This window comes from Echinops telfairi, unplaced genomic scaffold, assembly GCF_000313985.2.
Source record: "Echinops telfairi isolate 266 unplaced genomic scaffold, ASM31398v2 ScPeMD7_7469;HRSCAF=8507_0, whole genome shotgun sequence".
Classification (NCBI taxonomy): Eukaryota; Metazoa; Chordata; class Mammalia; order Afrosoricida; family Tenrecidae; genus Echinops; species Echinops telfairi.
In genome coordinates, this window is record NW_022111372.1 from 25,691,571 (window position 1) to 25,704,534 (window position 12,964).

General features: G+C 43.4%; 1 protein-coding gene across 3 annotated transcripts in view; it reads left to right on the top strand.

The window, feature by feature from the left end:
* MRPS6 (mitochondrial ribosomal protein S6) overlaps positions 1 to 12,964 on the top strand; it is a 202,086-nt gene that overhangs the window by 169,375 nt on the left and 19,747 nt on the right. For all 3 annotated transcript variants that reach the window (XM_045284755.1, XM_045284758.1, XM_045284759.1), the window contains exon 2: positions 11,303 to 11,442. In XM_045284755.1, coding sequence (XP_045140690.1) covers positions 11,303 to 11,442 — 140 coding nt within the window. The remainder of the gene's footprint in view (positions 1 to 11,302; positions 11,443 to 12,964) is intronic.

Below are 12,964 nucleotides of genomic sequence, written 5' to 3' on the forward strand. Positions count from 1 at the left end.
TACATTTGTTGCCATCATCATTCTCAAAAACACTTGCTTTCTACTTAAGCCCTTGGTATCAGCGCCTCATTTCCCCCCTCTCTCCCCACTTGCCTCTCCCTCATGAACCCTTGATAACTTATAAATTATTATTTTGTCATATCTTAGACTGTCCAACGTCTCTCTTCACCCACGTCTCTGTTGTCCGTCCCCCAGGGAGGAGGTTATATGTAGATCCTTGTAATCGAATTCCCCTTTCCACCCCACCCTCCCTACACCCTCCTGGTATCACCACTCTCACCACTGGTCCTGAAGGGATCAACCGTCCTGCATTCCCTATGTTTCCAATTCCTATCTGTACCAGTGTACACATCCCGTGGCCTAGCCAGATTTGTTAGGTACAACTGGGATCATGATAGTGGGTGAGCGGGGTGGGGAGGAAGCATTTAGGAACTAGAGGAAAGTTGTATGTTTCATCGTTGCTACACTGCACTCTGACTGGCTCGTCTCCTCCCTGCAACCCTTCTGTAAGGGGGAGATAGATGTCCAGTTGCCTACAGATGGGTTTTGGGTCCCCAATCTGCACTCCCCCTCATTCACAATGATATGAGTTTTTGTTCTGATGTTGCCTGATACCTGATCCCTTAGACACTTTGTGATCTCACAGGCTGGTGTGCGTCTTCCATGTGGGCTTTGTTGCTTCTGAATTAGATGGCTGCTTGTTTACCTTCAAGCCTTTAAGACCCCAGACACTATATCCTTTGAGGGCCGGTACCATCAGCTTTCTTCACCACTTTTGCTTATGCACCCTTTTGTCTTCAGTGATCGTATTAGGAAGGTGAGCACACAACGATACGGTTTTTTGTTCTTTGATGCCTGATAACTGAGCCCTTTGAAGCCTCGAGGTCACGCAGGCTGGTGTGCTTCTTCCTTGTGGGCTTTGTTGCTTCTGAGCTAGATGGAGCCCGGCTATCAAAAGATATAGCATCTAGTGCCTTAAAAGACTTGAAGGTAAACAAGCAGCTATCTAGCTAGATCTATTACAGGGACCTACGTATAACCTCCTCCCTGGGGGACGGACAACAGAAAAATGGGAGAAGGGAGACATCGGACTGTGTAAGATATGACAAAACAATAATTTATAAATTATCAAGGGTTCATAAGGGAGGGGGGAAATTAGGAGCTGATGCCAGGGGCTTAAGTGGAGAGCAAATGTTTTGAGAATGATGAGGACAAGGAATGTACAAATGTGCTTGACACAATTGATGTATGTATGATTTGTAGTAAGAATTGTATGAGCCCCCAATAAAAAGATTAAAAAAAATAAAAGAATGAACAGTCTCGCCTAAAACAATTAATTCTAATGACATAGCCCTGCTTGATAATCGCCCTCATGAAGAAATCACCAAAGACATGGATGCTGCAGCAAAATGTGAGGAAATTAGATGGTGCCTGGCTATCAGAAAGAGTAGCCTCTGGGGTCTTAAAGGCTTGTCTTGAAATAGTCAGCCATCTAAGTGAGGTGTCAACTAAGTCAACATGGAAGAAGCACCCAGCCTATGTGATCTAAGGATTGTAAAAAATATAATCCAAATCCAAAGGAGGGAAAGGTATAGAGCTCAAATTGTGAACACATGGTTTGCAGAAGGCTATAGATGACAGTGGAACCCCAAAATCCATTTGCAGGATTTACACATAGCTTAAGCATCCGTTACATTCCATAGTTGAGGGATGTTAGTAGCCTTGTTATCAGACAGTATTGTACAGATGGTTATAACAGATATAGTCAAGCTAAAATGTTACATCTGATTTGATCCCACTTTCAATTCATTTAAAAGTTATATCAGTTTTTAAAAAGAGAGAGAGAATGGGAAATACATGTGGATTAAGCTTCCAGTGAATCCTCCCAGAACACAGACAAGGATGGGGAATAGCCTTCAGTGTGCATTGGAAAGTGGATTTATGGCAGATGTCGTTAGGCTCTAATCTAACATCTTATCGTGTGACCTCCCCTTTGACCCATTTTAAAGTTGTTTTAGTTTTAATTTTTTTCTTCTTTGTTTGTAACTGGATTTTTCTCTATTTTGTTGCTAGCTTTAAAAATTTTTTTAAAAAATGTTTTTCAGTATACAAAATCCAGGATGGAGACATTAGCTAGATTAATGTTTCTTGGGGCTATGGTAGGGGAGCTTGAGGGGAAGTGGAGAACTTGATAAAGAATGCAAGAAAGAAGTCCTCTAAAGCTGTGACAACTGTAGAAGTCCTCTTGATACGTTGGAACTACTGAATTGTAATATGGATTATGCCCCAATGAAACTATTTATTTAAAAGAAGAAGAAGAAGATGAAGAAAGAATTACAGTCTTGGAAGGGGCAGTTCTACCCTGTCCTATATGGGTCCCTATGAGGCAGTGAATTTTTCTTGTTGTTGTATAGACCTGCGGTAGTCTTTGTGGTATTCTTGTGATTTCTTAGGCTAAATAACATTACTGAATAGAGAGACCTTATTCTTGGGACAAGTAAAGGTACCCTTCTCCCTTTTTATTATGTCTTGCTTCTTAATTCTCATCGATGTGATCTTGGAACACTGGGGCTCCCAAGGAACCTTCTAGACCCTGTTTCAGTGAATAAATGGCGGCCAGCGTATTAGCACAAATCTAGGGCTAACACCAACCTCTACTAGTAGTCAACCCGTCTTCATTACCCAGCAACCCCACTTTGTAAGAGCTAGGTTCATCTCAGATGCCCTTGCTGAAGCAGCACGTTCTTTTTTTGGCCCTTGACAGTTGATGGCATTTTAAATATTCCGTGTGACAATGTGATGTCTACATACCAAAATGATGGGTGTCTTGAGGGATGCACTTGTGATAACAGAACTAGCCACATTTTTGGAGGGCCATGGAACACCATTTTTACTTGAAAAAACTGACAAACAGGCTACTTGGCCAACATTTTGTTAAAGGGGATTCAAGTTATCTTTTCCAGGAACTCTTATCTGTGTTTGGTACATAGATAAAATTTGAGCTTTTAAGGTAAATTAGAATTTTGGAAAACACGAATATGCCACCATGAGATTGATGACTTCTCAGTAAAGAATTTTTCTTATGAGTTTACTGGTGATGTTAATGAAGGTGACTATTTAAATATTTATAATGATAATAGTCATCAGTATTTGCCAAATTACCAACACACGTTACAGAAATTATGCATGAGCAAAGTGTAGAAGAAGTTGTTTGGTTTTTATGTAAAAGTGTAAAAAGTTCAGTGGTATGGGTTCTATTGTCACACTGCAGTTGACCTTTAAGAAACTTATCACTTGATGAGTTGGTGTGTAGTACCAGCGAAAAATATCTACACTTCATCCAAAAAAGCTTGTTAAGACCCCTGGTCTTCTAATTCTACATTTGTGGGAGGCTGGATATTCTTCATATCTGAGGAGGCTTCAGAAAGTTTGTGGAAGCACTTCTTTATCTTTCATCCATTTCATTATCATTGCTTCAAATGATAAGAAGGTCAGCACCTCACATGTCAGTTTGTTTTAATTTTGCACAGCTGCAATGTTCAGTAACACGTTTGTGTTGACAAATCAAGACGTTCGCTGTATTTCCAGTCCTTTTATTCACACTTTTGGGTTCATTCAATATGAAGTAAGTCTGTTTGAATAATACCCTGCAGATATTTGAAGTTAACTGTTGGGTTCTTCATAAGTCTCTATTTTGTAGGCTAAAGACCAGTTGTTTTTGGAATTACTGATAATTGGGTCATTTGTTCATATCCTAAGTGAAGAGGGCCCTCAATTAGCAGCAGAAACGGTACCTGTCACCATGGACATCTCAGTTGGTTCAGCCTGCACAATTCTAAAAGGAAAATTAAAGTTGAGCAAACCTTTGCTCAATTGGATGTCAAAACTCTTCTGCCAAAATAAGCTGCAGACAAGAGCAGAGCATTCAATGGAACATATAAACAAGTGGCATTAATATCATGAAGCATTGCTTTGAAGTATTGCAGCAGAAAATGAGACACGGTTTTACTAGGACAATCCTGAAGGCAAAGCACAATCAAAGCAGTAGCTTCCAAGAGGTGGAAGTGGTCCAGCCAAAGCTAAAGCCAAGAGCAAAGGCGATGGTAACAATTATTTGGATGATGAAGGCATTTTGCTTGTTACTTTTCTGCAGAGCCAAAGGGTGGTAATATCTGTTTAGTTTGAGAAAGCCAAATCCTTAGCAGAAAAATGCCATAGGAAGCTTCATCAGAGAGCCCTCTGTGCCATGGCAATCCTCATGCTCATTCCTCTCATCAAACAAGGACAATTTTGCAGAGTGGGAGATAATTAGGCATCTACCTTACAGTCCTAATTTGGCACCTCTGACCCCCCCCCCCAATCTTAAAAAAAATCTTTAAAGGGCACCCATTTTTCTTCAGATAATACTTCCTTGTCACAGTGAAGTCCCCCAGGGACCTTAATTCTTTAGGGATGGGTTAAATGGCTACTGTCATTACAAAAAATGTTTTCATCTTGATGGAACTTAGGTTGAGAAAGTTTATTTCACCTTTGAATTCCATTCCCATGAACTTTTTGAAGGCTACCCCTTGGCATGTGCCTTTATGATCTTACAGTCTCCACTTGTTCTGTTCAACTACTGCTTCCTGGTGTATGTCGAGATCCTGCGTGAGCACATGATGTGGTTTGGAGCCATATGTGACCCCTATGTGTTCGGATCCCCAGAGCCTAGTGCTTTTGCACAGTCAGTAGAACATCTTTCTGGCATTATCTGCTTCCCACCAAGATCCGTCAGACTTCAGTGATATCCCTCATGCCACATCTTCTTCCAAATACGAATCAAATATTTGGCAGCTCTCTGTTATTATTTTTAAAATTATTGTCAGCAGAATTTTACTTGGTGTGATATTAATGATTTATCAACTAATGTAATAATTAGTGACTTACCAATTAATATGTTACTCTCTCCATTCTGTTGGGTCACTTTTCCTTGGAATGGGCATAAATATGGGTCTCTTACAGTTGGTTGGCTAATAAGCCCTTTTACTTTATCATTTCTTCCATTTACTTTTAACTGTTTTATGTTCAAGAGCAAGTTTTCAAGTCTTCTCTGAGATCTTTTTGGTTGTTTCTTGATTATCTTTTTTTATCATTTTATTGGGAGCTCATACAACTCTTATCACAATCCATCCATCCATCTATTGTGTCAAGCACATTTGTACATTTGTTGCCATCATCATTTTCAAAACATGTGCTTTCTAGTTGAGCCCGTGGTTAATCAGCTCCTCATTTTCCCCTCCCTCTCTGCTCCCCCCCTCCCTCATGAACCCTTGATGATTTATAAATTATTATTGTTTTGTCATGTTTTATGCTGTTCGACATCTCCCTTCTCCCACTTTTCTGTTGTCCATCCCTCAGGGAGGGGGTTATATGTAGATCCTTGTACTCGGTTCCCCCTTTCTACCCCACCTTCCCTCCACCCTCCTGGTATCACCACTCTCACCACTGGTCCTGAAAGGTTCATCTGTCTTGGATTCCCTGTGTTTCCAGTTCCTGTCTGTACCAGTGTACATCTTCTGGTCTAGCCGGATTTGTAAGGTAGAATTGGCATCATGATAGTGGGGGGAGGAAGCATTTAGGAACTAGAGGAAAGTTGTATGTTTCATCGTGTTACACTGCACCCTGACTGGCACGTCTCCTCCCCGGGACCCTTCTGTAAGGGGATGTCCAGTTGTCTACAGATAGGCTTTGGGTTCCCACTCCACACTGCCCCTCATTCTCAATGATAAGATTTTATCCCTTCGACACCCTGTGATAACACAGGCTGGTGTGCTTCTTCCATGTGGGCTCTGTTGCTTCTGAGCTAGATGGTCACTTGTTTACCTTCAAGCCTGTAAGACTATCTTTTTAATAACCTTGTGTTTTATTCATGTATGATGTCCTAATACCATCCCACAACTTGCCTGGTCAGTCCAGTTCATCAAACCTATTCTTGAGATGTCTTCTAAATTTAGATGAGGGGTTACTCACAGTTGTACTTTTGCTCCTGTGAACGTGTTTTAATTTTCTTTAGCAAATGATGGTCTGTTTCATAGATGGCTCCTTTCCTTGATCTAACTGATGCTATTGAGATTCTCCATCATTTCTTTCCACAAATGTGGTCAGTTTGATTTACTGTGCTTACTTCTTGTGTATGTTGCAAGAAGGTATATACAGTGCATAAATTGGAGATCTTATGGAATTATATCTTGTAGTTTCCAGGATCATTTCTATCACCAAGGCCTTTTCCAACTACTGATCCTTCTTGGTTCCAAAGTTTGCCTTCCAACCACCAGTGATTATCAAGCACACCTAGATTCCATGCTTTATTAGTTTCAGATGGAAAAAGTTGGTAAAAACGTTCTTTGCTCGTCTTTGGCATTAGTGGCTGGTGCATAAATATGAATATTGTGTTAAGTGGTCTTCCCTGTAGCCATATGGGTGTTATCCTAGCACAGACAGCATTGTACTTCAAGATAAACCTTGAGATAATGATGCCATTCTTCTTTAATTTTTCATTCCTGGATTAGTGGACCATAAGACTTACTGATGCAAAATGACCAACTACAGTTCCTTCAGCTCACTAATGTGTAGGATTTCGATCGTTATGAGTTCCACTTATTGCTCAATGCCTTCCAATTTTCCTAGACTCATACTTCATGCATGTCCTAGTTTGGTGACAGCTGTTTTCTCTTGTTTTGGGTGTTGTTTCATCAGCAAAGGAAGGAACCGAAAGCCTTTCCACCCACTTCATTCAGGTCGGCTGTGCTTTGAGAAGGTAGCGCTTCCTCAGTCACATTTTGTGTGTCTTCCCCCCTGAGAGACTCATCTTCTGGTGCAATAGCAGACAGTGGTCCGCTGCGATTCATAAAGTTTGCAGTGACTATTTTATCAGAAGTGGACTGCCTGTTCCTTCTTCCAAGTCTTTCTTAGTCTGGAGCTTCACTGAAATCCATGCACCACGGGTGACCCTACTAGTATTTGCAGAGCAACACAGAACTCACCACAGTACAACAGACAGACAAGGGTGGGAAAAGATGAATAACTTTCACTAAATAAGGAAAGCTAAAGTTGGCAACTGGGTTTATTGACAGTTAGAAAGTTGGTTGGTAAATTTGTAGAATCCCATTGAGGAAATGGTGTGGGGCTCCATCGGACCTCCTCCAGCTCCCAAAGCCAGTTGCTACAAGGCATTGGTCATCCCTCTAAACCCTAGTCAAGCACCAGCTGTCCTTCCTGCTGCACTGTGCTTCTTGTCTGGGTTTGAGAATTCACAGACAGTGCCATACTCACGACGATGGGGATTATTAGGGGAATTAGCAGGTTAAATTCAGGTGAGAAATGTTCGGGATACGGTGTTCAGCCAGGGTAGTTTCTTCTCTCATACTCTCAGGCACTTCTCTCTGCCTTCAGCCTTTTGGCCTGACCTCAGCCCTGATAGGGCAATGTTGCAAAGTTCTTTTGCGGCTGTTGGCAAATGCCTGAAGGGTAGGTAAGCCACTGGCTCCAAGGGTCCTCAAACCCAACTCTGTGGGCTAGGAAGTTCACGCTCTATCTCCTGCCCCGATTTCTGGGTTTGCTGCTGCTCCCCTGTTAACACTGTCTTGTAGATCAAAGAGGTTCAAAGTAGATCCAGAGGAGGTGCCCCACCCCTGACACCATGTTTTTGCTGATAGTGAGATTACTCTTTTCCTGCTTCGGAAATGGCTCATTTTTTACTCTGCAGGATGGCAATCACAATTAACCCTGTTAATCATCATTCATAGCTGAATCAGATAATCATTATCTTCCTCTCACCTTCTTACCAAGACCCCTAAAGAAAACTAAGGTCCTTTGGTGGGAGTAACAAAGACTATTGCTAGAAGACCCTTTGAATCCCGTGGTTAGTCAGACTGAGGGGTTTATTAGGCTGGTGCCCTGCATGTCTTTGTGATGACCCAGCCCAGGGGCCGTTCACCATCTGTACCTCAGACAGTGGGCTAGACTCATGCCTTTACTGTGCCAGCTTAAGGGCAGTAGATTGAGGCCCTACCAGTGTCCCTCAGCCCATCCACCATGGAGAGAGCAGGGCCCTGCTTTGTGGTCCATGCAGTGTGCTGTAATTACAACTCTGCCATCAGCACAAGAGAAGCCTTAGACACTCTTTAATGCGCAAGTGCTGTGTTACAATAAACTTCATTTGCTAAAAGAGGTGGCCGGCAGGATGTGTCCCACAGGCCACGGTTTGCCTATCCTTGGTTTATGGTGATGGGCGTAAGGTATTTGAGACTTGTTGAGCAACCTAACAAGCAAATCTTTTTGTTTTTCCTTTTTGTCTTTTTGAGCTTTGGGCAGTGTGTAATTACAGTAAATGAATGCAGCTATTCACGCATCTACGTGCGCTGACTAGGTTTTGGAGTTTTCTTTTTACCCAAGTCTCCTGACATCTTCAAAGTTGTTTTCTTGTTAGGCAGCCTTTCCTACCTTTTGGACAGGTATGAGAAGAAAATCTTCATTTATGCTCCATGCTTCCATACTGTAAACTCTGCAACTTGGAATTTAAACAAGAAAGACTTATTGAGATGTATTCCTTTTGAATCAGGCAGAGCTGGAATGAAAATGTAGGACTGTATTCAGGAGGTTATAAGCAAAGGTTATTGTTGTTCCTAACCCTACCATTCTTTATTTGGAAAGAATGTGCATCTAATCACAAGTTAATTGATATAATGCCAGGTCAAGAAATTACCATTTTTTAATGATATGAGATGTTATCCTGCGGTTAATAATGAGACTTGTGCAGAAACATGGCTTGTCTTTGTGAACTAATGCATCCAAAGAAGAGCTCAGTCTCCATGGTGATTAAAGCTCAATAAAATGCTTTTGTAGGTAAGTATAAGGTGAAGTTGCTGTAGATATTATATGCTTCGTGTTTAATGGGCAGAGATTTTGGCCCTGGTTTTTAATTGCTGTTAGGAAATTAGTTTTATATTACGTTTGGCGAAATATATAAGAACTGTAAGCATATCGTTTCTGTAGGAATTTTGTAAATGCCTAGGGGGCTACCTACAATATGAAATGAAAGGAAGCATTTCTTTTTCTGCGTCTACAGCTAATACTTAGCCTCAGCAGGATTTGACAGAAAGGAGACTTACTAGGAATATAGTAGATTGTCTCTGGTCACCACAGACTTAAACTTGTCATGTAATTTTTTTTTTTTTTCTTCAATCAAGCCAGAATGAGCCACTGGGAGGTCGCTCGCTCGCCCTCCTGTTCCCGCCTGTGCGTCAGAGTCTCTTTATCTGAAGTGTCCTGGATCCTTTCATGGTCAGCCTCTGGCCTCCTCCCTCTGACTTTGTCAGTGCTTCTTTGACTTTGCATCAGGCCCTTCCACTTTGGAAATTTTCAAATCAATAGCTAGTGTTTGCTGTGTGTCGGGGGCGGGTGTGTGTGTGTGTGTATGTTAATATGTAAAATAAAGCTAACTTGTTGTTGGGCATACGGCAGTTGAACAGTAAATGAGAGTGGTCACCAGAAACTAAACCAAATTCACTGCCATCCAGCTGGTTCCCACTCACGGTGACCCTGTAGGACAGTAGAACTGCCCCGCTGGCTTCCCGATACTCACTCTTTGTGGGAACAGAAAACCCTGTCTTGCTCCTTTGGAGCTTGGTGGTGGTTTTGAACTGCCGATCTTGTGGATTGCAGCCCAGAGCTTAACTACTGTGTTCCACCAGCATCCTTCCAGTCAGATGCTTCAAGGTGTGTTTCTAACCCACTTCTTGGTTTAAGCTTGAGGTTTTCATCTTGGGCGGTCAGCCAAGGGATTCTGTGGGCACTCAGACCTGGCACATCCCAAACCACATTCATTGTGTATTGTCCTCATCTGATGCACCGGAGTCCCTTTAGCTGGTCACGGTCATACCGTCTCCTGACCACCACACTGCAGCACCCTCTTTGTCACATCTCGCCTCCCATCCACATTGCTCTTCAGCTGACCCTTGTAAAGCAAGTCCTTCTGATTGCGGGTATGTGCGTATATGCACAGAGGCAGGAAAAGCTAGCCAGAAACCAATGCCTTTTATCGTAGGATGATGGGATTTTGTATTGTGTGAATTTCTTTTTAGTAAGAAACATTTATTCTTTATATATTGTATCCAACCTATAATTTTATTTTTACCAACTCTCTATGAATTTTTTGGAGAGGGTGGGGTTGGTTTATTTGTTAGTAGAGTTTACTAAAATTTATTTTTTCCCCCCTACCTGTTCAAACCTACCTTGTATTTCTGGGTAAACACATTTGGCCATGATAGTTACTCTTTTCATATGTTGTTGGAGTCTGTTTGCAAAACTCCTGTTAAAGATTTGTTTTACATTTACTGGGTATGTTCATGAGGGATATCGGTCTGGAGTGTCCGGCCTTGTAATGTCTCTTGTCGGATACTAGGATCCGGGCAGTGCTGACTTTGCAGAAAGAGTTGGAGAGTGTTCACCCCTCCATTGTCAGGAAGCGTTTGGGTAGAACTCATGTTATTTATGCCTTAAGAGACTGGTAGACATCAGTTCGGCCAGCTGGACCTGTCGGTTCATTCCGTGTGGGAAGAACACAACCCTTCGTGTCCTGTGCTTCATTCAGGGCTGCTCTGCCTGATGGTCCCCAGTGCACGCATCCTTTCTTGCCCTTTACTCAGCACCTGGCTCCTCACTTCTTTCTCCGTCAGAGAAAACCTCCCAACTGAACGTGAGCCCTCCTTCCATGAGCCGTGGGGTCTTTATGCCGTTTCCTGCATTCTGCCTTTGGGCCTTCTGTGTTTGTTTGTGTTAATCCCGTTAGTAAATGGTAAACTCTAATAGGGCAGAAATTGTGTCTTACATACGCTGGCTACATTCTCCCTGTTTATTTTGGGGGGATAACCTGGTTTTACTACTGGCTATGATTTTGGTGGGGTGCTCAATCAAGGTGTCCTGCCAATAAAATTCACTTCCCTTGGACTTTGAAGTTTGAGTGATGGGTTCCAAAGACTGAGGTGCATGAGGAAACCACTCATTAGGGCCTGCTCTCTGGCCCCTGGCCCCTCCAAGGCCTGGGCCTTCAGCTCTTCCTTCATATCTGTGAGCGAATGCACTGCTTTACCGAAAACGTCTTTTCAGAGTTATCTGTAGATACGTTTCTGGTGCTTGTTCCCAAAGATCTTTACCAATAGAACTGTTATGGGAGCTGACCAGACAACCATTCCAACTTCTTATCATGATGCTGATGTGCTTTTTTTAAATTTTGTTTTTCCCTACAAATGAAAACAATGAACAGCCAGAGACCAGCGCTGCGTTGAAACGTACAATAGAAGCCCTGATGGACAGAGGCGCAATCGTGAGGAACTTGGAAAACCTGGGTGAACGAGCACTTCCGTATAAGATCTCTGCCCACAGTCAGAAGCACACGAGAGGAGGGTAGGTTGCTTTGTGCATTAATCGTACTCGTTAATTTGTCTTAGAACTGACTGTTAGTGCTAGGGGGCGGAAGTTCCAGTGCACCCCTGCGCGGTGCTGTGGGCAGTTACTCTGCCCTGAGCGCCGGTTGCCATTGAGTTGACGGCGCCTGGCAGCCCCTGTGAATCAGAGTAGAGCTGTGCTCCGCAGGTTTCCAGTGGCCCATTATCAGCAGGCTTGTTTCCCAAGGCCCCTCTGGGTGGACTGGAACCCCTGACCGTGCTGGTAGCAGCCATGGGTATTAACCATTTGTGCCACCCAGGGCTCACTCGGTCAGCCTCACAAACCAGAATGAGGGCACACAAACTGGCCGTGCCAGGAGCAGCCGGCTTCCATGCTCTTGCTGGAGGAAACTTGTCTGGTCCACAAAGGTCCTGTTTTCCTCTGGCATCACTCTAACTCGTGGCTTTGGAACCACCGTAGGCAATATGTTCTCCGCATTATCTAGGCGAGCATCCTTTGGAAATACGTAGGTTGCAGATAACAAGCAAAATGTGCTTTTAGGGCTAATGCATATAATCAGAACCTACTCACAAGAGAAAAATGGGTTTATCTACCCCCAACCAAGAATCATAACTCTCTATAATGGATTTTTCTCCCCCACGGCATACAATCATTTCCTGAAACATATGTCAAGGATTTGAGTTTGTAGTAATAACTTTATAGAAATATTTTGAAGCCAGTTTCTTTGCTGGGTTGGTTCAAGCATCTCTAAACCCTAATGGTGCCGGGGTTTTTTGCACCTGCCGTCTCTGGGGCAAAGTCGGGGTGGGGGGGACACTCTCATGTTGTTAGGGTCCCTAGAAGCAGGGCCTGGAGAAGCTGGGAGCATTTTTGCATAGTGGGAAATGCCCAGGATTAGAGGCCTCCACTCTCTGGCCTTGAGCAGGTGGTTGAGCTTCTTGGCGTCTTTGTTCCTCAGGGCCTGAACTCAGTGAGTGGCTCTCTCCCCATTGTCTGGGGGAGCTCCTGGGGTAATCACTGCACAGAGGACAGTGCCGGGAGCTTTGTGCCTGCTGCTGCTAGCCTGTGCATCACGGGGTCTTGTGCAGGTGCCGCCTGTGGAGTCATGCCTCAGCCCGACGCCTCCTTGGCACTGCACACACCCCCTCTGTCTGGATGAGGTCTCACCGTGTGATTGTTTCATCTTGTTTTGTGCTCGTGTTCAGCTTCTTGAGAAGCACCTCGGAAGAGAGTGCCCGAGGCGTTGCTAGGCAACATGAAATGCACAGTGACGAGTCTTCTCCCACAATCAAAATAACAATGAGAGATGAGAGAGTGTGTGCCCAGATCTTTGAAAAATGAAAATTTAACCCCAAAGGGGTCTGATTTTAACAGCAAGCTCTGACCCTTCCGCCATTTTGATTGAAGTGACACAAGGCAATTTGGCCAAGAACTGATGGGCCAAGTTCTCTGACAGACGGCTGACCAGGGAGAGCAGTCCGTTCCCTCCCAACAGCAGCACCTTCCTTTGTGTGGTGCC